Source organism: Puma concolor, chromosome B4 (assembly GCF_028749965.1).
Source record: "Puma concolor isolate L17-30 chromosome B4, mPumCon1.1.hap2, whole genome shotgun sequence".
Taxonomy (NCBI): Eukaryota; Metazoa; Chordata; class Mammalia; order Carnivora; family Felidae; genus Puma; species Puma concolor.
In genome coordinates, this window is record NC_141673.1 from 88,959,262 (window position 1) to 88,982,375 (window position 23,114).

General features: G+C 35.3%; 2 protein-coding genes across 3 annotated transcripts in view; one reads left to right on the forward strand and one right to left on the reverse strand.

Moving 5' to 3' along the window:
- SLCO1A2 (solute carrier organic anion transporter family member 1A2) overlaps window positions 1-23,114 on the forward strand; it is a 131,489-nt gene that overhangs the window by 572 nt on the left and 107,803 nt on the right. The window lies entirely within an intron of this gene.
- Window positions 15,763-23,114, reverse strand: part of IAPP (islet amyloid polypeptide) — a 101,689-nt gene continuing 94,337 nt past the window's right edge. The window contains exons 8-10 of the mRNA XM_025930710.2: window positions 21,519-21,728; window positions 21,095-21,189; window positions 15,763-16,153 (exon numbers count right to left, since the gene is read on the reverse strand). Of these exons, the coding sequence (XP_025786495.1) occupies window positions 15,964-16,153; window positions 21,095-21,174 (270 nt within the window). The 5' untranslated portion in view covers window positions 21,175-21,189; window positions 21,519-21,728 and the 3' untranslated portion in view covers window positions 15,763-15,963. The remainder of the gene's footprint in view (window positions 16,154-21,094; window positions 21,190-21,518; window positions 21,729-23,114) is intronic.

Genomic DNA, 23,114 nt, shown 5'->3' on the forward strand with positions numbered 1-23,114 from the left:
GCATTAGCTGTCTATATTATACACATACAACACACACACACACACACACACACGGGTGTTTTCTTTAAAAATTCGAAAGTGAGGGGCACCTGGGTGGCTCAGTTGGTTAAGCGGCCGACTTCGGCTCAGGTCATGATCTCGCGGTCCGTGAGTTCAAGCCCCGCGTCAGGCTCTGTGCTGACAGCTCAGAGCCTGGAGCCTGTTTCAGATTCTGTGTCTCCCTCTCTCTGACCCTCCCCTGTTCATGCTCTGTCTCTCCCTGTCTCAAAAATAAAATAAAAAAAAAAAAAAAAAAAAAAAAAAAATTTAAAAATTCGAAAGTGAGAGTTATATTTTCAATAAAGCCAAATAACACAAATAGTATAAAAAGAAAAAGTCAATTTGGTACATATCTTTTTACATTTCTTTCTATATTCACATAAAATATACATATATCATATATAATTATACATATTTATATACAAATGTTCTCCCTACTTTTATTCACATGAATATAATCATCATTATATATGCGACTTACCTTGTTGCTGTATTCATTCAACTGTGTACCATGAACATTCCTCTAGGCCCACACATACATCTAAATCATTCTTGGCCTGTATCTCCTTAGAAACATTTCCATTTCTAGAGAAAGATTTCCAAAAGGGAAATTACAGAAACATTGCACACTGCAATTCACAACTTAACATTTTTATACCTAATTTGATTAAATATTATAAATTTCCATAAATTTTTAAATTTATTATACTAATAAATGAGGATATTGTGTTGTGCTAAATTGCATTTCCTTAGCTACTAGTGAGATTTGACATTCTTTTACAAAAAGTTTTTTATAAATTTTTTGGGCCATTGCATTTCCTCTTTTATGAACCCCAGCTCATACCCATGTTTGTCTCTTTTCTTGTCAATTTGTAAGAGTTCTTTTTTCACATTAGAGATATAAACCTCTGCCTCTTGTATATATTTCAAATCTTTCCTCTATCTCTCTTTCTTTCTTTATTTCTTCTCTTTTTTTTTTTTTTTTTTTTTTTACTTTACTTATGGTACTTTTTGGCCTTTGTGTAATTTGCATCATTATGAAGTCAACTCTAAATTTTTTCCATTATTGTTCCTTGGGTTTTCTTTTTCTTTTTGGAAGAGTTTTTTCCTGATCCTAACACTCCTACTTTTAAAAAATATTCTCATTTTTTACATTAAATCTTCAATCTATTGCTCTTTTCATTTTTGAACATGACATTAGGGAGGGCTAAGAGTCTATTTTCTTTCCAGAAGGAGATCTAATTATATCAATATCATTTATTACACAAGATATATTTTTTCCTGATGAACTATTATTGAAGTATTTATCTTTTTTTAAATGTTTATTTATTTTTGAGACAGAGGGAGACAGAGCACAAGTGGGGTAGGGGCAGAGAGAGAGGAAGACACAGAATCTGAAACAGGCTCCAGGCTCTGAGCTGTCAGCACAGAGCCTGATGCTGGGCTCGAACCCATGAACCGTGAGATCATGACCTGAGCTGAAGTCGGACACCTAACCGACTGAGCCACCCAGGCGTTCCTGAAGTATTTATCATATATTACACTTTCAATTTTACTGGATCTAGTCATGGACTCGGTCTGTGCCAGAGACTTGTTTGCCTGCTTTTTTGCTCATGACTTACTCTTTGAATCACATTAATGCTACAGAAGATTTTAGCATCTCCTATGGAAGGTGCCTACCATCCTTTTCAATTTCAGGGCAAAGACATTGTTTTGCCCAACCTCAAGCTTAGTGAGCATGATTTTAGAGGTTTGCTCAGAGTGCTTTATATTTGTCCTCTACAGTTTGGAGGATTCAGAGACTGGTCTGATTCCTGCTAAAAAGTCTAGAAGGCAAAGAGCGGAGGTGGATCCTCTTGCCAGGAGGTGAAAGGAAGCAAGGACTACATTTGAAAAGGAGCAACATCCCAGTCAAGGGTGGGTCAACTGGTTTGGGTCTGTCAAGTCTGGCTAATTGGATTATATGAAGCAATGATGAGAACTGAGTAGAGTGGCTAAAAGTGTGTCCTACAGGTAAAAATTTGAAGGAGAACTTGTGTGTGACTAGTCAGAGGAAGTGCATTTACCCCACCGAAGATACTGCACATTAGAGATCACAAATGAAGGGTACCATCTCCAAAGACCCACAGAAATGGCCGGGAGAGTCTGTTTTAAATTGCTCTCTAGGCCAGAGAAAGAAAAAATGACATTACCTGCCTCTTTAACTTCCCACACCAAGTTTCAACTCCGGAGGACAAAGAAGCAGCCTTGCTTCACTCTGTGGGAAGAGCTGGAGTGGGGCTAGGGAGAGAGGCCAGGAGAAGCTAGAGCAGAGCATAAACAAACCACCTGAACCCTTTTTCCCACCTGGAAGATTTGGATATGTTGTAGTGGGAGGAAAGAAGCTTCAGTTTAAATGAAGTTCAAAGTCATTTTTGTGAGACTAATGTGACCAGAGGGCTTTTATTTTTCTTTTGAAAGTCAACAGAAAGTAGTGCAACCTGAAATTCCACTTAGTATCAGGAGAAGAACAGGTCCCATAAAATACATTTTATAGTCAGTGGAGGGAGAAGAATAAGGCTTATTCTCTGATGTTATAAAGACCATTTGTTCAAGGGATTTGTACTTGTGATCAATTTCTAATGTAAATACTAGGGTGGATTATTTAAATTTTAAAGTCTTTTTTCAACAACACATCCCTTTCAGTAAACATTGGCCTTCTTCTCAGAAAGACACCAGGATTATATATTTGCCTGCCTTCAACCTTCCCTTTACTTCAGTATACTGTTGCTAGTTCCTCTACTGAAATATTTTCTACACATACATAATATTTTACCATTTAACCTAAAGACATCTTTATGAATCATGAGAATAGATTTAGCTTTACAAGTATGTCATCAATTCCACAGGATAGGGATTGATAAGGACAGTTGAAGCATGTGACTCAAACTTGGGGCACGTTATAAAGGGAGTTGTTTTCTAAGTGGAATTATCATTTATAATAATGATAATTTCAGAGATTTATATAGTATTTTAAGTCTTCAAAATAGCCATTTATTTTTTAAAAGACAGGATATAAATAGAATTGTATGTCCTATACTGAAATGAGGACAGAATGTAGAAAATGTCTCAAGAGTTACAGGGGTACCTGGCTGGCTCAGTCAGTAGAACATGAAATGCTTGATCCTGGGGTCACGTGTTCAAGCTCTGCATTGGGTGCAGACGTTACTTTAAAAAAAGTTACTTAATACAGCTATTCAAAGGCAGAACAGAATAAGATGAAGCTCAAGCTGGACAGCTTTTTAGTCATTTTGTCTAGCAACAGAGGCAGCAAGAGCTACCAATTATTGAAACTTATAATGTGTCAGGGTTTCTGACAAGTACTTTACATCATTTGTCTCCTTTTTCATTACATGCCATGTGGATGTCTAATCTTTTCAGGATCCACCAAGAAGATTTATATATCCCTATTTGAGTCAATTCTAGAAAGCCTGACAAGATCTACCTAGATGGTCCCTTAGCAGTTCTGGAAAATCAGAGGTATTCAGGTTACTTGGGTTTAAAAATTAGAATTAATTCAGATATGGCAGTGGGAGCTTCGGTGCCACAAAATGTCATCTAATATGTGATGTAAATCGTATCATATTTGTAATCCAGGAAAAGAATGGGAGAATGTAGAATGGGTTCTATATTAGTTTGGTTCACCAACATTTTTGTCTTATAAATTATAAATATTTTTGTCAGTAATAATATATGACTTCATATACTTTATGAGAATGTAATATGGCAATCCAGCAATCACCAAACTGTATAACTTTTATTTACATTCTCAATGGAAAAACAGCTAATGAAATAGGACTGTGAAAAACCCATAGGAAATACCTCATTGTAAAGACATCCTGGTTTCCTTTCATATCCATATTCTTTTATTTATGTATGAATGTTATTTTTTCTTCATTTGCTAGTGACACATTGTGGTTTATGTACTCCTTTATGCTGTGAATCTTGACATTAAAGTCCAGCAAATGGGGCCAATTAGTAGGACTACTTACTATCTAAATTCAGTATGAACTACAATGTCAGAAATATATATTTGAGTAGTGAACAAATCTTTGATCTTGCTATCCCATCTTTTGCCATATTTACCTGACAGAATAAATTGTTTACATGCATAAGGAAAGGACAGAGGGTAGACTATGTTCCATGTTTCTGTTTTCCAGATGGGACCCTGATCATTTGCTAACCTCTTACATCAATATTGGATCTTAACTTCTTAATAATCTCATCTGTACATGGAACTCATAATCACGTTTTTGTGTATTTCTATCAGCTGAGTTAAGTTTTAAGTATTCATTCCTAGAAAAGGCTAAAAAGAAATGTGTGTAAGTGGTAATAACGCCTCAGCTTTTGTGAGGCAAAGTTCCAGATAAAAACTTGCAGGAAAATGTAACTGTATGTGTTATAACTATTTTTAGATATGTAAACATTTTGTCCTGATGCTTTCCTGTATTACAGTTGGAAAAACAATTTAGCTCAGATTACTGGTCACAGTGACTAAGCTCATTTGGTAGAGCCGCGCATTATCCATTTTAGGTGATTCTGCTCTTAAACGCAAATATACCAAAAGGGCAGCATGTACTAGAGATGTGTAGACGTAAAGGATGGTTAAGTACCTCAGCATATGATGTGCTAAAACAGCCACAGTCAAGCGTTCATTAGATTGTTGTATGAGGATGTTCATGATGATGAAGAACAAACGGGTCTTCTCTATATTCGAATAGGCTCTAGAAGACCAATCCTACACTCACAGCTTTTCTCAGTTGTAGCTGTTAGGGTCTCCTAAGCATCCTGATTTGAGTTTACTGCTTTCTTATTTTTTACTTGGAAGTCTTAGAATCAAGGTGCAGCCAAACGTGAACAGAGTGAAGTTGTATCAGTATTTAATACCTCATGTTCTGGTCAAGGCCATATCCTGGAATTGAGCTAATAATAATCACAGCTCAAAGTTGCCAAATGTAGTATAGCCAGGTATGATTATATACTAAGTGATTTCCATGCATTATCTCTATCCTTTCATCTCTACAGAATAGATTATCTTTTTCATATATTAATGAAGGAATTGAGGTTAAAGAAATTAAGAAATGTTTGCAAAGTTTCGAAAAGAACCAGGATCCTAACAAAGGTCAGCCTGATTCCAAAACCCACCCTTCCCACCACACCAGCAACCTCACTGTAGTAGCTTCCAGAGTCCTGATGAGTTTTTGTTTTTCAACATAATAATAGGACATCCTTCAAATGCTTGATTTTACTTTTCTATTATGGAAGTTGAACACAGAGCAACATCTCTTGGATATAGACATCTGCTAATTATAAACTCAAATTCAAAGAAAGCTCCAGAAACTGGCATTTAATGTCCTGGTGCTCAAAGAATTTGATTCTGTTTCGTAGCCTATTTCCAGTTCCATTTTTGTAGGTGGGGGACTCTGGGAAAAAAGAGACCCAAGGATTCAATCCTGTCTGAGGAACCCTGAGGAAGCTTCAGAGAAACAAATGGTTTCCATTGTCTTGCTCTTTTCCCTGCTTTGTCCTGTCAGCCTTCTCTACTCCACTGACCCAGGCTAACAACATTTAGGATCTTTAAAAAAATCTTATTTATTTATTTATTTATTTTATTTGAGAGAGAGAGAGAAAGAGAGAATGAGAATGAGCAAGGGAGAGGGGTAGAGGGAGAGAGAGAGACAATCCCAAGTAGGCTCCATGCTGAGCAGGGCTCAGGGCTCAAGGCAGGGCTTAAAGCTGGCTCCTGTGGGTCTCCCACAACCCTGATCTAAGCCAAAATCAAGAAGAGGCTGTCACTCAACTCACTGAGCTACTCAGGCTCCCCACTTGAGTAGCCTCTCCCTCTCCCTCTCCCTCAGGCCAAAGTAGAATCGGTGCTTTAAACACTGATCATGCCTAACTCTGTGCAAGACAATGGTTACAAATGAATGTAGGTCCCAAAGCCTGACCAGAGGAATTGTAAAATAACCAGGACCCTTTTAAGTCTTTTCCTTCTATTCATTCTCCTTTTTACCCCTTGCAGCTTGAGCCTCCTGCTCACCTTTTTTTTCTTGACTTCAAGTGCCGATTCTATTCTCCGAGAGTTTGTTATTAGCTAATTGGTACTGTACTTCATCTAGGGTATTATTTGATAGTAAGGATTTCTCTGTCAAGAGAGATTTGTCTTTCATTGAGGGACTTTTAATCTAAAAAGCCTTTAAAATGCAAAGTAATAGATTTCAAATTGTAAAAAATTATGCAGGTTAATTGGGGTAGGGGTTTTACTCAAGCAAGACCTGTTGCTTATTCAGATCATTCATATTTCTGTCAGTGGAGGCACTTACTGAAAAAAAGAAAGTCAATTGTCACAAACAGTTTTATCACACTTATATGTGTGTAGGGCCATAGGTTCCTAGCCCTCAGGTAAGCTCACACTAATCATTACAGCATTTCAGTTTCCCAGACCCCACATTCACATATTTATAGGATAAAATTAAATTGGAAAATAAAAGATGTTTTTACCTATGTCTACAAGTTTTTGACAAAATTAATTTCCCTTTTTACAGTGACTGTCCATGATTTCAATTTAAAAGTATTAAATTTATTAATATATGGTTTGTTATATATGTGGTGACATTTCTGGCTGCTTAAATTCCATCCTTTAAAAGTTTGAGAATTTGCTCTTGCTCTTCTAACCTACTTCCAACCCAGGTAAACTCTACCAGGTGTGCTTTTTCTATATTGTCTGTGATTTCCTTATTAGGGTTTGTGTGCCACTTCTTACTGATTATGACCTTTGTTCTAAAAACAAAAGGAATGTTTTTCTCAGCAAAGAGGTGGATTCTCAGAACCTGCATCTTGTATGGCTCTGTCAAAATTTTGTAATTCTAGACATGGTTGTGCAGGACAAGTGCCTTTGCATTGGTTATTGGAGCAGGAAAGGTATCTTGTGATACAAATCCTATTTAGGATTTGGGTAGATTATTGTCATTATTCTATTTCCCTTTCTGTTTCTTTGAATGTTTCTCCACATTGTTTTGAGCCCCTTTTTGTTATCTACCTTTATCATTTTCCTCCCCCTCTCTCTGTTTTTTTTTTTTTTTAATTTTTTTTTTCAACGTTTATTTATTTTTGGGACAGAGAGAGACAGAGCATGAACGGGGGAGGGGCAGAGAGAGAGGGAGACACAGAATCGGAAACAGGCTCCAGGCTCCGAGCCATCAGCCCAGAGCCCTACGCGGGGCTCGAACTCACGGACCGCGAGATCGTGACCTGGCTGAAGTCGGACGCTTAACCGACTGCGCCACCCAGGCGCCCCCCCCTCTCTGTTTTTAAATTCCTTTTGTTTGCTACAATAACAAAAGTACCAACTGTAGTCCAATATTGTTCCTTTCTTTGTGTACAGTGGCCATGACTGTAACAGCTATCACTGATGGAACACCCAAGATGCATATTTTCTTCCTACTCTTTAATAATAAAACCCTACAATTATTATCCCCTGTTTACAAAAGGTGGGAGTTGCCATACTGTATCAACTTTATCATACTGTATTAAATCATAACTTTATATTAGGTTTCATTCATTCATTTGTTCATTAGCCATAGAGTACATTTATTTAACAATATATATTGAGTGCCTGTTATGTCAAGTAGTGGGCTTACGTATTACAGGAATCACAGAGATGACTCATATGTCCTTGTCTCCAGCTAGTTTACAGGCTAGATCAGGAAATAATACCTGGTCATACAAACCAAAATGCAAAGTAGAAACTAGGAACTTCCTCAAGATGTCCTCGAAATTGTAACCACGAAAGTATTATCAAATGCCAAAGTGAGCTAAATAATCATTTGTTGAGTGACTGAGTAAATGTTTGAATAAACTGGTATCAGAAGAGCAATACAGATAAAAGTCTATGCAAATTCAGAGGAGAGCTGAAAACATCATGAGAGATTCCTCGGAAAATGTGGATTTGAGCAGAACCTCGAGGTAGATTTCCAAAGGGTGAAGAGAGACTACAAGTTCAGTAAGTTATATGACCAAAGTTGTGGAGGTGGGTGAGTGTGAGGTGTGAAATATATAGAGATTAATATGAAAGACAGGCGATAGCAATGAAGATAAAATATAGTCTGCGAACCCTCACAGGAGAACCTCAATAGATTGGCTACTGAATGAAGGCCTATTCACTCAGCAGAGTTTCATTAAGCCATAAAAGAAAATTTTCGTAGTTGTATACAGAGCAAAGAAATAAAATCTCAATAGAAAACTAAATGTGAAAATCTAAGTTGAATTTGGTGAGGGGTGGGAATCAAGATAAGCTACAAGCAATCTTTCAGTATTAGAAATATTTAATAAGTATATTCGATTTTTCAAACTTTCTTTCAGTTGAAAACCTTAAAAAAAAACAAGGCAAAACTATCTCATACTGGGTAATGATTGTTATTCCTAACATCAAACAAGTTCTTCATATTTTGAAAAGATATTTTTGTCCTATTATTCTTTTGCCTGACCTGTTTATCCAGTTCCAAGACAAACTGATTTGGCAAGGTTCTACATAAAATAAATCACAGGACATAGTGGAAGTACAATAAAAATATTTTTGTTTGGACATGATGTAGAGAAATTGTCTGGACTTTGGAGACTGATAAACCTGGGTTCCAATATTGTAACGACCCTTATTAACTGTGTGATCCCGGACAAGTTGCTTTATTTTCTTTAAAGAAATAATCACTTTATTTTGAAATATGCAGCTGTTTTGAGACAGCAAAGAAATACTTATTATTATCATCTATTTTGCAGAATGAAATTTTTATGCCAGATCATTTTTTGCTCCTTAATTTTTATCAGCAAATGGTATAACAATACTTGGCTCATAGAGTTTTGTGAAAATTAACAATTATATACACACACACACACACACACACACACACATATATATACATATGAGTATGTGTAGATGGTACTTAGAAAATAGAGATTTTTTTTTTCTAATACTGCCCAGATATTTTGGTTTCCTTAAAATCTTTGTGGTTTAGTTTGTTAGGCTCTGAAAGCAAGATGAATGGTTTTGCAAATTAGGAAATAATTTTTAGGGAACTGAAGTTGGGGGAAGCAATATAATATAGTGGCTAAGAGCATAGCTCTTGTACCTAGTACCCCAAAACTAGGATGCAAATTCCATGAGGATAGGGATTTTGTCTGGATTACTAATACATCCCAAGCACTATGAATGGCATATAACAGGCCTCAGCAAACATATGGAATGACGAGTATTTGGGTTAATACCTTGGCTCTGCTATGGGACTTGGATTGTATTTGGTCCAAACTGAGGCAGAAGAAGGTAAAGTGACTTTCTCAAGGTCAAACAGCCTCAGTTTCTTCATTTGCAAATGGGGATACTAAGTGTATTTTTTATTGAGACATAATTGACATATAACATTATATTAGTTTCAGCTGTACAATATAATGATTCAATATATGTATATATTGAGAAATGATTGTCATAGTATGTCTAATTGATATCTATCATCACACATGGATACAAATGTTTTTTCTTATCTTTTTATAATTTTTTTAAAATGTTTATTTTTTGAGAGAGAAAGAGCACAAGCAGGAGAGGGGCAGAGAGAGAGGGAGACACAGAATCTGAAGCAGGCTCCAGGCTCTGAGCTGTCAGCACAGAGCCAGATGCAGGCTGGACCCCATGAACTGTGAGATCATGACCTGAGGCAAAGTCGGATGCTTAACCAACTGAGCCACCCAGAACCCCGAAATGTTTTTTTCTTAAGATGAGAACATTTAAGATCTACTTTTTTTAAAACACCTTTCAAATATACAATACAGGTGATTTTTTTTAATGTTTATTTATTTTTGAGAGAGAGAGATAGAGTGCAAGCAGGGAAGAGGTAGAGAGAGAGAGAATTTGAAGCAGGCTCCATGCTGTCAGTGCAGAGCCAGTCATGGGGCTTGAACTCGTGAACTGTTTTGCCCTGAACCAAAGTTGGAAGCTTAACTGAGTCACCCAGGTGTCCCACACAATACAGTATTAACTATAGTCACCATACTGCATATTACATCTCCAGGAGCTATTTCTTTTAAAACTAGAAATAATAGTATTTATTTCATAGGAGGATTTAGTCAGATAATAGATGTGAATAAACTTAAAATAACATCTGACATTTAGTAAGCATGCCATAAATATAGCTCTAAACAGGAAGGCAATGAGTGCTTAGCAATCAATGGGTATCAATTAAATTGTACCAAGTATAAGCTGATGTAGATAAACAGATAGGGACATTCAGATGTAGGGTAGAGTACCTGCTATTAAAAAAATAAATAAAAACATGTTAAATGCTCTCTCAAGCACCTGGCTTAGTTCTACAGTGGGCAGGTACCTCTCCCTTACAAAGTGTGGCCCAAGGTCATTGTGCTCTGGCAAGGTGGCCTTTGTGGGAAATGCTTTGTAGGGAGAGAGGAGGCTTCCTCTCCAAGGGGAAAGGGAGAGAACCAGCATTTATTGCAGAGCAGATTTGTAGCCAAAAAACCCAGCTGTTTTCATTAATGATACAATCTCTTTTCATCTTCACAGCCAATCTCAGAAATATTTTTTCATGCCATATATGAGGAAAGAGAGGTTCAAAGTAATTTGACCTTAGTCACACAAGTGTACATGACTCCAGACCATCTAGCTTTCCTATCTTAAGGCACTAATGAGGACACATACTCATCACCTCTCTCCTAATCACTCCAAGGAGTGTTGCCGTGGAACAAATGCAAATCTCCCATCTGTCATTGTGAAGAAATAGCAGGTCTGAAATCATCATTTTTTCCTATGCAAATAAGAAGTGAAGAATTTGACAGTAATTTTTAAAGAATCTGCCATTATTTACCCAACATAGGTGCATTTCACACCATTTGTAGACACCAAGGGGCCTTGGAAACAACAATGGAATTTTTAAATTTTTTTTTTTCAACGTTTATTTATTTTTGGGACAGAGAGAGATGGAGCATGAACGGGGGAGGGGCAGAGAGAGAGGGAGACACAGAATCGGAAACAGGCTCCAGGCTCCGAGCCATCAGCCCAGAGCCTGACGCGGGGCTCGAACTCCCGGACCGCGAGATCGTGACCTGGCTGAAGTCGGACGCTCAACCGACTGCGCCACCCAGGCGCCCCAACAATGGAATTTTTAACTGGACCTCGTTACCCAGTAACTTCTTTAGCAGTAGAAAAATGGCACTGTATTATAAAGCCTAGGTATATGAAAAACCCCTTTAAATAATTATCAGATAAGTAGTAGCATTTTGGAGATGTCCAGAAGATCTCATTATTCACTATCAATAAATGTTTCAAAGTAGGGATCTTTCAGCTAGTATACTTTCCAAATGATATAGGTTAAAGAGCCGCATGAATAGGAATGACAAATATACACTACATTCTCACAAAAGTGATCAATAAATAATTTTCAAAGTTTAAGCAATAGGCAAAGATTCAAATTTTGTTTAGGAATTCAGTGTATAGTCTAAATCAATAATAAGGGGAAAGGGAAGGTTGATAGCATATTTTATGCTTTTTCAAATGAAAAGGCATTTTTCAAGCAGTAAGGTGAGAAACATGGCCATTTGCTTCTGTCCCACTCCACCAGAAAACCCATTTTCTATGGAAGTTACTTAATCTCACTTAATATGGAAATTTAGGATTTTTATTTCAATAGTTATCTTACGGAATTTAAATATTTAATTGTGTAATACTATGTTAACTTTATTGGGTGATGGATTTCATTTCCCAAGTGTTTAGTAATTCAAATCAAGGCAAGAAAACCATAATTAATATGTTCTAGTCTATGTAAGGTATATTCCATACCAAAAGTGAATGTCAAGTAATTTTCAGAAAACAAAAACTGTTAAGCTCTGTGCCAGAACAATATCAAGAACAGAAAAAGGAAATCGTTCAAGTAGCTTACCTTTCTCCAGAATGTGCAAATAGGCTTAAGCTCCTTGATTGTAAAATAGAAAATTCATGGAATGGAGACTAAGTCCTAGTTTCTGCCCTTAGGAACCTAGCAATGTTGAAGAGAAATGTGTCAGTTACCCAAATAAGACAGCAACAACATAACAACATAGTATTTTTAATACAAATAGTGATATAATATAAAATAATGTATTTCTTTTGAATCTGAAATATATCCTCAAAGTGTGATGGCAGCTCAGTGGGTGGAGAAATCATATTCAGGAAAAGAATGATGAAAGATTCTTGACTTTGTCATTAAAAGGTTTCAAAAGGCTGCACTGGGGACAGTTGTTCAGCTTGGAGGGAATGGAGGGAAGAGACAGAGACTGGAAAAGAAGAGGATATGTGATGATATCAGTTTAGGAACAACTAAAACAACCAGAGTTTGACAGGGAATAAATGTATAAAGTGAGATGCTACGCAGTATAGCTGGAAAAGAAGACTGGGGTTAGTTTGTGGTGAGACTTGAATGTTAGGCTAAAGAATTTGATGGATTTTAGTAGATTAACAACATGCCTTTTAAAACTTCTGTGTAGAAGACTGATGTAAGAAATGTGCTTTAGGCATTGGTGTATAGAATGGCAGAAAATACTGGACGTTGGAGAACTATCTGCAGGTTGCTGTAGGGTCCTGACTTGCAGTAAAGAGGTTGAAGTTACATTATTGGCAATGGGAGAAGAAAGGAGAAACATAACTTAGTAGCAAGGGGACTTTCAAGTACATGTGTCCTGGTAACTGATTTGAATGTGTGGAGTGAGGAATTTGGGCAATTGGTGATAATTCTAAGATGTCAAGACTGAGTTATAGTGAGAGAATGCTTATGCTATTATTCATAAAGCCGATAGGAGAAGCAGGTTTTTTAGGTTGAGTAAAAGTTAGAGTTTGGTTATTGTATTATGGTGGGTTGTAGATAAGTTATAAAAGTTTACTTCTTGATAACACTCCGTGTCCAAGAATGGAATGCTCTCCATGAAGTTACTCAGAGCTCCCACCTGATGGATGTGTCCATCCTTATCAGGAACTGCTGCAGTAGAGGAAAGAGAAAGATTGAAAACTGTAGGTTTTTTACCTACTGGATCAGCCTGAAAATGACATATCACTTCGCTAAATTTGGCCAGAATTAGCCAAATGGCCTCACTTAAATACAAAAGGGTTGAGACTATAATCTCTTGTAGGTTCAGGAAAGAGAGGATACTGGTGAGCACTATAATGTCTACTAGAAATGCACTGAGTGCAAGATGAATCTTTCCATAGCTTTGGATAGTGTGTGTGTGTGTGTGTGTGTGTGTAAAGAAGAATCAGTAGACAAAGAATACTTCCTCATACTTTATTTAAAAAGTCTGTTTTGTACTCAACTTAAGGAGCTTTGGACTCACAAGCTTTCCTTCTCTTGACCAAAAGGTATTCTACATAATATTGCTAGGTAATGATATTCAGGCTTCACAGAAGTAAGATGTTCATTGTATAATGTTTCTCAAAATGCTCAAGAGAATTTCCAGAAGTTTTTTTTTTTATTAATTTATTTATTTTGAGAGAGACAGAGACAACATGAGTGAGAAAAGGGCAGAGAGAGAGAGAGAGAGAGAGAGAGAATCCCAAGCAGAATCCAGGCTGTCAGCACAGAGCCAGACACGGGGCCTGAATTCACGAAACCATGAGATCATGACCTAAGCCGAAACCAAGAATCAGACAGGACACTTAAACAACTGAGCCACCCAGGCACTCCGAGAGAATTTCCAGAAGTTTTAAATGGAGTTTTACTAAATAAATTCTTGTCTAACTCTGTATTGCAACATGGAAGATAGGGAAATCATTTGTATTTTTAGTAGTTTAGTGAAATATAACTTGTGCCATGCATGTGAGTATTTGGAGGCTTAACTCACTTCTAGATTATTCAAAAGTACCTATGATTTCAAGTATCCAAGACACAATGAGAAAGGTTGGGATAAATGTAGTCCCCAAAACTTACTGTTAATATCACCAATTGTATCAATTGAGTTTTACTCATTGTTTTCACAAGGCAATTATAAAAAAGCAGGGAAAGTATTTGGTAAACTGCATGCAATAAGGCATTTCCAACTTCTATGAGATTCTTATTGGCCTACCAACCAAGAAAATAATCCTGAATTTGTTCAAATGTTTCACTTTGATAAATTTAATGAATAAATTTATATGGACACCTACTGTTAATATCTCTTATATCAATATAATAAATTCTTTTCTTTACCAAAATCTCCTGCTTAGAATAAGTTACATAGCTACCCTACCTACATTTCACTCCTTAGCACCAGAGGTTGTTAGGTTACTATAATCACACATAATTTTGCTATAGAGTTGATATGCAATACAGTTTTATTTAAAGTAGACTGTTATTGGAGCACCTGGGTGGCTCAGTCGGTTAAGTGACTGACTTCAGCTCAGGTCATGATCTCACGGTTTGTGAGCTCGAGCCCCACATTGGGCTCTGTGTTGGGCTCAGAGCCTGGAGCCTGCTTCAGATTCTATGTCTCCCTCTCTCTCTGCCCCTCCCCCACTCACACTCTGTCTATGTCTCTCTCTCAAAATAAATAAATATTAAAAAACATAAACTAGACTGTTATGGGAAATTTTTTAAATAACTAAGTGTAAGAAATTATAATTTAATCATACCTTCCTTAATTTAAAATGTTGAGCTCAACTCCACTTTGAAAGAAGGGCCAACAGTTTAATATCACAAATAGGAATTTATACATTAACTTATTTATTTCAAAATGCAACTTATGACATAAATCATTATAAATATCATCTCCTGTTTCTATACACCTATACACACAAACAACTATAATATGACAATCTAAGGCATACTTCATAAGGGGAAATTTTAATGTATAAATCAAGTCAATGAGTCAGATTCTCACATTGAGATGCTTTTTTTTTTCTACTTTTTTTTTAAATACAAGTTGAGTGCTTTTAGAAATGGCATAATACAGCATGATAGCAATTTATCTCAGTTAATGCTGTTTCCAAAGGTAACTAACTCACAGAGAAAAGCAGATACCCCTATATAAATGAGACTTGGAAACATTACAGTTCATAGCCAATTCAACAGCTTCCTTCAAAAAAAAATGTATCATACATATGTAACCTCTGCCAGAAATGTCCAATAGGTTTAACAAACAAAATAAATCACCATACAGTATACAATTCCCAGAAGTCTGTGGTCTTTTAGTTGAAAACATGATTAATAGGAACACAAGTTGCTTTTGCAATACGCTGCATCAGAATATGACTGAGGTTTGCTGAAAGTCACTTAGCAGGATAAAAGGCATATATGTTTAACAAAAGCACATCGATGATAACACACAATGAAACCCTCATGAACACAAACTGCTTTAAGATTTTTAAATAACCTCTAGTACCAGCAAATCCAGCAAAGAATATAATTTCAAAAAAAATATTTTGACTGAGTAAGAGCAAAAATTAATTAAAATTTTTACGTAGCATTTTATCTCATTTTAGAAATCTAATGCAAAATGAATTACTTAACAACGGTCCTTATGATTACTGGTTTTTTAATGTTCTTAACTTTACTCTTAGCTGTTTACAATTTACCAAGTTTCCAGATACCATTTTCTCCTTTGTTCTCAAACTCAAGCCATAGCAATACAAGCTAAAGAGTGACTTTTTAATGTTTTTAAAATAAAAATCTATAACAAGAACACTTCACTTTTAAAGATACTGACTTTTTATTATGGGACCTTAATTAGTGTTAAATTTAAAACAATTCTTTTCAAGACAATTTATATGTACTGGCAACAAACATGGGACATACAGACGCAGGTTCATGCTAATGTTAAATTACACAGGAAATCACTAGAATATTTGTACATGAAACAAAAAGAATTCTAGAGGTACATTGACCTCTAAAAGGGTAAGTAATTCAATGGTTCCCTGTTTAAAATATCAGTTGTGCTCCTCTTTCCATATGTATTGGATCCCACATTGGTAGGAGAAAGAATGGCACCAAGATTGTTACTGGAACGAATTAAGAAATTTGCCAGGCGTTGGGTCGCACATGTGGCAGTGTTGCATTTCCGCTTTTCCACTTGGTTACTGGTGGCATAGAACAAATATGAAAGGTTAGAGACTTAGACTCATGGTTGGATATATTAATGTGACAACAAATATATCAATGGGAACTGGTTACTTTTACATAAGTAACTCAGTGTTTTGGTTTGGAAACAGCTGGATAACAGATTTTTTTTTGACACCTTGAAAATGCAGCAGAATCGATTTTTGACTAGGAAATCATACAGCAAAACTTCCATTATAGTCAATGTTGAATTTCCCAGTATGATCCTTTGAAACTTTAGAATATATTCCAAACAGTAACAATAATAATAAAAGGTTTCCTTATGTTATATTCTTCTAAATCTTGATGAATCTAGTTCTCAATATATAAAAAGCATTTAGAATAGAAAATGTATATGGAATCTGGAATATGTAGAATTAAACACATATATATTCATTTCCCACATCTTTCTAATAAAAATTAAGCAGTGTAAGATATTTTTGTTAAGTTCCTTGAGATCATCAAATCAGGGGTGTTAAGAAATAAATTTCAAGTATTATAAAGTCTCAAGAGAATCAAATTTACCATCTGTTCCTACACTTGGACTATTGTAGTGTGGGAGTTCTGTTACTCTTAATATAAATACATGAATGTTACTATCTTTCTGCCACCTACTTAGTTCCTTTTAACAATTTTAATGATAAGACTAGGCTGAATGTTAAAACTAAAAGACTTTTTATATTAATAGTATTAATGTTCACCACATTCTTTCGGCCAGCTGGAACAATTGCATAATGATATTATAGGTAAGTCAGAAATGATCACTATGGTTAAATAATTGATTTGAATTTTAACTTTTGTTTCTTTTTACAGAATTTATTTATGTCAACTCTACATTTTTGTACCACCTTTTGTTTTAATGCGCTCTCAAAATGATATTGGAAATGGATACAGAATAATAACATGCTTCCTTTTTGTAGATGATTATAAAAGCTAGGGAAATGTTTTAATTTCATAGAAATAAAAATATTGGTAAAACTTAGGATAAGTATAAATTGAGAAAGAAATATAGGTATGAAGCAATGTTCAGAAGCCAGTGGTTTTACATAATTTGGGGCAAAATGCATATATTTTATTTCAATGTGTTTACTTTATGTGGAGAGTACTTCTTATCTGTATCTCTGTATAGTGATAGCCTCGGGGTGTTTTTAAATCTCACGTGAAACTTGAGGGTTTTTATTCTCATATTTTTTCCTAAATACAATAATTTCTTATGGCATTAGGTATCTGGATGATACCTTCTGGTATTAGGTATTGGGTTGAGTCTAAGTGTATGCTGACAAACCAATTATTCAGGCAAAGGAAATCCACTCTGAGACATAATTACTTGGTATATATGATAGTATTATTCATATTATCTATTTAATTATTTCTCTTTACATGTGTCGTAAGCATGGCCAATGTGCATTTCCAAAGAATGATTTAATGCTTTTTAAGGATTAAACCAATAATTCATACATCAGACATTTAATTCTGAAACAGAATAAACTTTTCTTGAAAAAAGCAGAAATTAGAATTTGACCCAAACACTTCAAATTAATAAACATAAAGAAATAAATAAAGTTCTGAGTGAAATTGGAAAGGTGATATCTGTTCCAAGATATGTTTGGCAAATGCTTGGAGTAGAGTGTGAACTAGTCTATTTGCTAAATATCTGAGTGGTACTTTGATAATTGCTCTCAAGGTCTGTAACAGGATTTAAAATTATTCCAACCAAAATGTTATCTTATTTGGGTTAGCTAGAAGAACCATCATTCTACTAAACAGAAATATTAAGAGCTTTTATGATGACTGATTTCATTATTGTGCAAATGCTTTCACAAACACAACTTTTCATGTAAACATAGCAACAGTATGTACAAGATTCTATCCCAAACTATTATTAGGATGGAAAAAGACAGATTAAATGGTTAGTAAAAGGCATCACTCCCCTACTTTCAGGCATTTTGTTCTCTTTAACTACTTGGGTAGGCAAGGCTTGCCTAGCATCTAGTAACAAACACTGGTTCAAAGCTATTGACAATTTATACACATGCATATGTCCTTAACTTTAAGAGTTTAAAAAATGAAGACTGTAAGCTAAAGTATCACTCTTAAATTGTCTCTCTTTAAAAACACCTCAGTTTCAGGGTTTTTAAAAGTTTTAAACTGTATCCCTGCTCTAGCTCTCGATATTCATTTGTGGAAGTATAAGAATTCCTACAGCAAGCTCCTATGTGTATAGCTTGAAAACTCTGTTAATTATACTGTTAGATAATCTCTGATTATCTGCTAAGCAGGTTTACAACTGAGTGTTTAAAAGGTGTGGGCAAATGTATGGTCCTGTTGCTCCAGTCAAGAGTATTAAATAACTATTTTTTAGTATGACTTGTAAAGTCTGTTTGTTACTTTTTTTTTATTTTAAGATTTTTTGAACTGTTTATTTTTTTATTTTAGAGAGAGAGAGAGAGAGAGAGCATGAGGGGGAGCAGAGAGAGAGGGAGAGAGAGGATCCCATTGCAGGCTCTGTGCCATCAGCCCACCAACTGTGAGATCATGACCTGAGCTGAAATCAAGTGTCTGACGCTTAACCGAGTGAGCCACCCCGGTTCCCCAAGTTTGTTACTTCTTAATCTCACCTCATACATGTGTAGAAGTTAAAAAAGATCTCAAGTGAGATGATTAAATTTTATGAGAAAAATCACATTCAATGAATGATAAATCAACATCAGCTTTGTCTTTTAAAGGTGTTTGAAATTTGAGTCATTTTCTGAAGAAGCTTTCTCAAGAAGCTTTTTTTGAGGTTATAGAATATTACATGGTTGAACAGCTCAGGATGATAAATTTTCATTAAAAAAATGACCAGACATACTCATTTCAGGAAACCCATTAAAGAGCAATTTGAAGAATGCTTTACAAGTATCTCTAATAAAGATTCTAAGTAAGAGATTGTGAAAATAACTTGATAATAATGTTATATACTATTTTATTTTCAAGTGAAGTTCACTTCCTAATAAACTAATATCCATGAAGCCATACTGCATAAAGATGCTTATCAAATGTCTATACCTAATGAAAGAAAAGATCAAGATATAGACAGAATTATGAAGTAATACTGCTAATTTTCCTGTCATTCTATTGTTCTGCTGGTTTACCAGAAACTTCATGTCAGTTTTAGTTATTTTTATCCACAAAAATCCAATTGAAAATCAGAGTCAATTCTGAGAACATCCTGTAAATTCGATAAGCCTGAAAGGACAAAGGAAGTTTGATAACTCCTGCTATTTGTTTCATGTGGGTGCTGTAGAAATATACATATCACCACAGATTGTCACCTCAATGAAAAAACACCCCAAGGGAAAATGGACAAGATGCTAATAATTCTATGAGAAAAGTTCTAATATGACTTAAAGCAAACTCTTCAAAAATAAACTTAACTCTCTTTGGTGTTAAAGAATGTGTAAGTTCAGTCCTAAAAGACTACAAGGAGTCAAACTGATTTAAGTACAAACAAATCCTCACTCTATTGTATATGACATATGCATGCATTTGGACTTGAGAATCTTTTAAATAAAAGAATTACAGTTTTAAAGGCTTTCCACTTGAAAGTTGTAATTACTGCTAACATTATCACCTGATAGTTTTTAGACTTCCTTAAAATATTACCAGTTAAATGACATGACACCTTCTCAAATAAACCTTTTTAGGAAATCCTGGTGAACATGCTACCTACTGAATTCATTTTTAAGAAGTATTAATTTACATTTAGTGCAGCTCAGAAGTAATCTTATGAAGAATATATTTTTTTATAATTTTATTTCATTAACAGAACAGTTAACAATATAGAAAAAAAAAACCCTAAGAGCAAATGGCTTTTTAAAAAAATTTTTTTTAACATTTATTTATTTTTGAGACAGAGAGAGATAGAGCATGAACGGGGGAGGGGCAGAGAGAGAGAGAGAGGGAGACACAGAATCCAAAGCAGGCTCCAGGCTCTGAGCCATTAGCCCAGAGCCCGATGCAGGGCTCCAACCCATGGACCGCAAGATCGTGACCTGAGCTGAAGTCGGACGCTTAACCGACTGAGCCACCCTTTTTTTTTTTTTTTAATTTTTTAAACATTTATATATTTTTGGGACAGAGAGAGACAGAGCATGAACGGGGGAGGGGCAGAGAGAGAGGGAGACACAGAATCCGAAGCAGGCTCCAGGCTCTGAACCATCAGCCCAGAGCCTGACTACAAATGGCTTTTTAACTAGTTCTTAAAATTTTTAATTTGCCCCCTGATTATTTCTATGTATTTTGATTTCCAGAAAGAGATGTAAAAGTTCTGGATATTGCCAGAGCCCTCCAAGGAGAAAAAGAAATCTGTAAATAGACAATAAAATCCCACCTGTTATAAAATATATGCTTTAATTAAGTTTTTACAGTTTGTTTTAGAATCAGGTTAATATAGTGGAAAATACTACCCTTGGCTTTTTCTGCTTCATGTTCTGGTTTTGCCCCTCTAGGTTCCAAAAGCATATTTCTTTTTCTTTTTCTTTTTTTTTTAATATGAAATTTATTGTCAAATTGGTTTCCATGCAACACCCAGTGCTCATCCCAAAAGGTGCCCTCCTCAATAACCATCACCCACCCTTCCTGCCCTCCCACCCCCCCTCAGTTTGTTCTCAGTTTTTAAGAGTCTCTTATGCAAAAGCATATTTCTTGATAAAACTGGAACTATTCCATTCCTTTCTGTCAGTTCTGTCAGAAAGTCATCAACCACTGGTGTTATTCTTTAAAGAACACAGAATTCAAGGAACAGATAAACAGTTTAATGTACTGTTCTTAAGCATGATTTCATCAGAAATCTAATGGCATAAGGGCTGTTAGTTATATAGCAGTTTTTAATTCTAATTTTCCCACATTTTACAAAAGAAACAGGATTTTTTGTTACTAACCTTTCAATGGGGGTAGCTTTCAGATGGTATAGTGCAACCAAGAGCACAATGAGAACTACTGGAAGTTTCAGGAGGCACATTGCTTCTCAAATTTTCTGAAAAGAATAATTCAGCATCGAAATCAAGAAATGTCTTATAGCTCTGATTGATGGAACTTGAGACTAGAGCCTACTTTAAAAAAATCTCTTTAAACATAATCTCCAAATATAGCAATTTTATTGATACAGTCTCTTGATACTGTTTAAACAATTTTCAAATATTTTCAAAATTTTCAATTTCCCAATTTCCTTCTCTAAACGATCTGGAAAGTTGATATTATACCACATTATTGCTTTAGCCTTTCTTTGAAATAAGTATATATTTGATCCCAAATCTAAGTTTCCCTAAACAAATGATATTTTCCCATAAACAGGAAGCTCTTTACCTTTTAGTGTTTCAGCGTCAGCAATATCAGAGAATGCCTCTAATGGTAAGAAAGCTTTATAAACAATCCCAAGCTTGCATCCACTGGAGTATTTGCCCCCACACTTGCCAATGAGTAATCCAGCTCTTATATACTCTTCACACCTTTCCCGGCTCTGACATCAGGCAGCTCAGAGAAACTGTCATTAATTTCCATCCCTATAGAAAGTGCCTCATAGACAGCAGAAGCAGATGGGTCATTATTATATTACATTAACACATCAGTAAATATTAAGGTAGCAGATACAGAGTGTCTTTGTGCAGTTAATGGTGTGTCACACACAGCAGAAGTTTGAATTTTCCATTTTTGTGAAATACAAGAGTGGATTTTCAAAGATTAAGTGGTATGCTCTAGTAAAGGATTGATAGAAAGAAGTGATTAAGAATAACAAATGTGTTTATATGCAAAGAGTGAAGCCAGGGACATTGAAGAATCTAATGAGGAAGCTAAAGCCAAATGACCCCAATGGCTTAATTCCATGAACATTCAGTAGTAGAGTAAACTATGAGGCCAGGGTGGATAAAAAACGACACTTAAAAAGATGGGGGGGGGGGCAGAAAGAAATCGAAAGCTACTTATAATGAAATGGGGATGGAAGATTAAAGGCAGCAAAACCATAATTTTCAATCCCCAAATTCATTTGTCAGCATTTAAATAGAGACACATATCTGTGTGATTAAGAATTTTTTTGCTGACTTTTTCTATTATTACATAGAAACATCACAATTACTTTGAAAGAATATTTAACTTGTTATTTTTATTTTCTCCAAATTGTTCTTTCTTTTCTTGTATTTCTAAGTTATATTTAAGTTAATGTTCTAAGTTATGACAATAGCCGATGTAGCAAGTAAGACAAATTCCAAATGCTTGTGGAAATATGCATATCTATGCAATCTAAAAACGATGGAAGTACTCCAAGTAAAGAAAATAAGTTCACTGAACTCATATAATTCTTTAAAGCTTAGTAATATAGTTTGAGGGTGGTTAGTAAAAATTTCAGGAAAAAAATCAGTTTTCCGAATCCTTATTCTAATTATCCAATGATTCTGCAATTTTAATATTTCTGTAAAATTTACTGATATTCCAAAAAGAAAGAAAACATAAACTCAAATGATTTTTGAGTTTTTGGTTATACCTGGGTGCCTCAGTTGATTGAGCGTCTGACTCTTGATTTCGGCTCAGGTCATTAGCTCATGGTTCGTGGGTTCAAGCCCTGAGTGGGGGAGGTTCATACTGACAGTGGGGAGCCTGCTTGGGATTCTCTCTACCTCGTTCTCTGCCCCTCCCCCACTCATCCTCTCTCTGTCTCTTTCTCTCTCTTAAAATAAATAAATAAACTTAAAAAATATTTTTAAAAATCAAGTGATTTGGAAGAATGATAATTTCCTGTAAGAAAATGATTGATGTATTTAACAAAGTATATACAATGATTTAGAAAAGATAACAGAAGCCCAGAGATGTTAAATAGCTTATTCAGCATTATACATCTAGTTCATGTTGAAACCTTGAGCCAAAGCTTGGTTTTTCTGATTTATGGTCTAGTGTTCCTTTAAACCA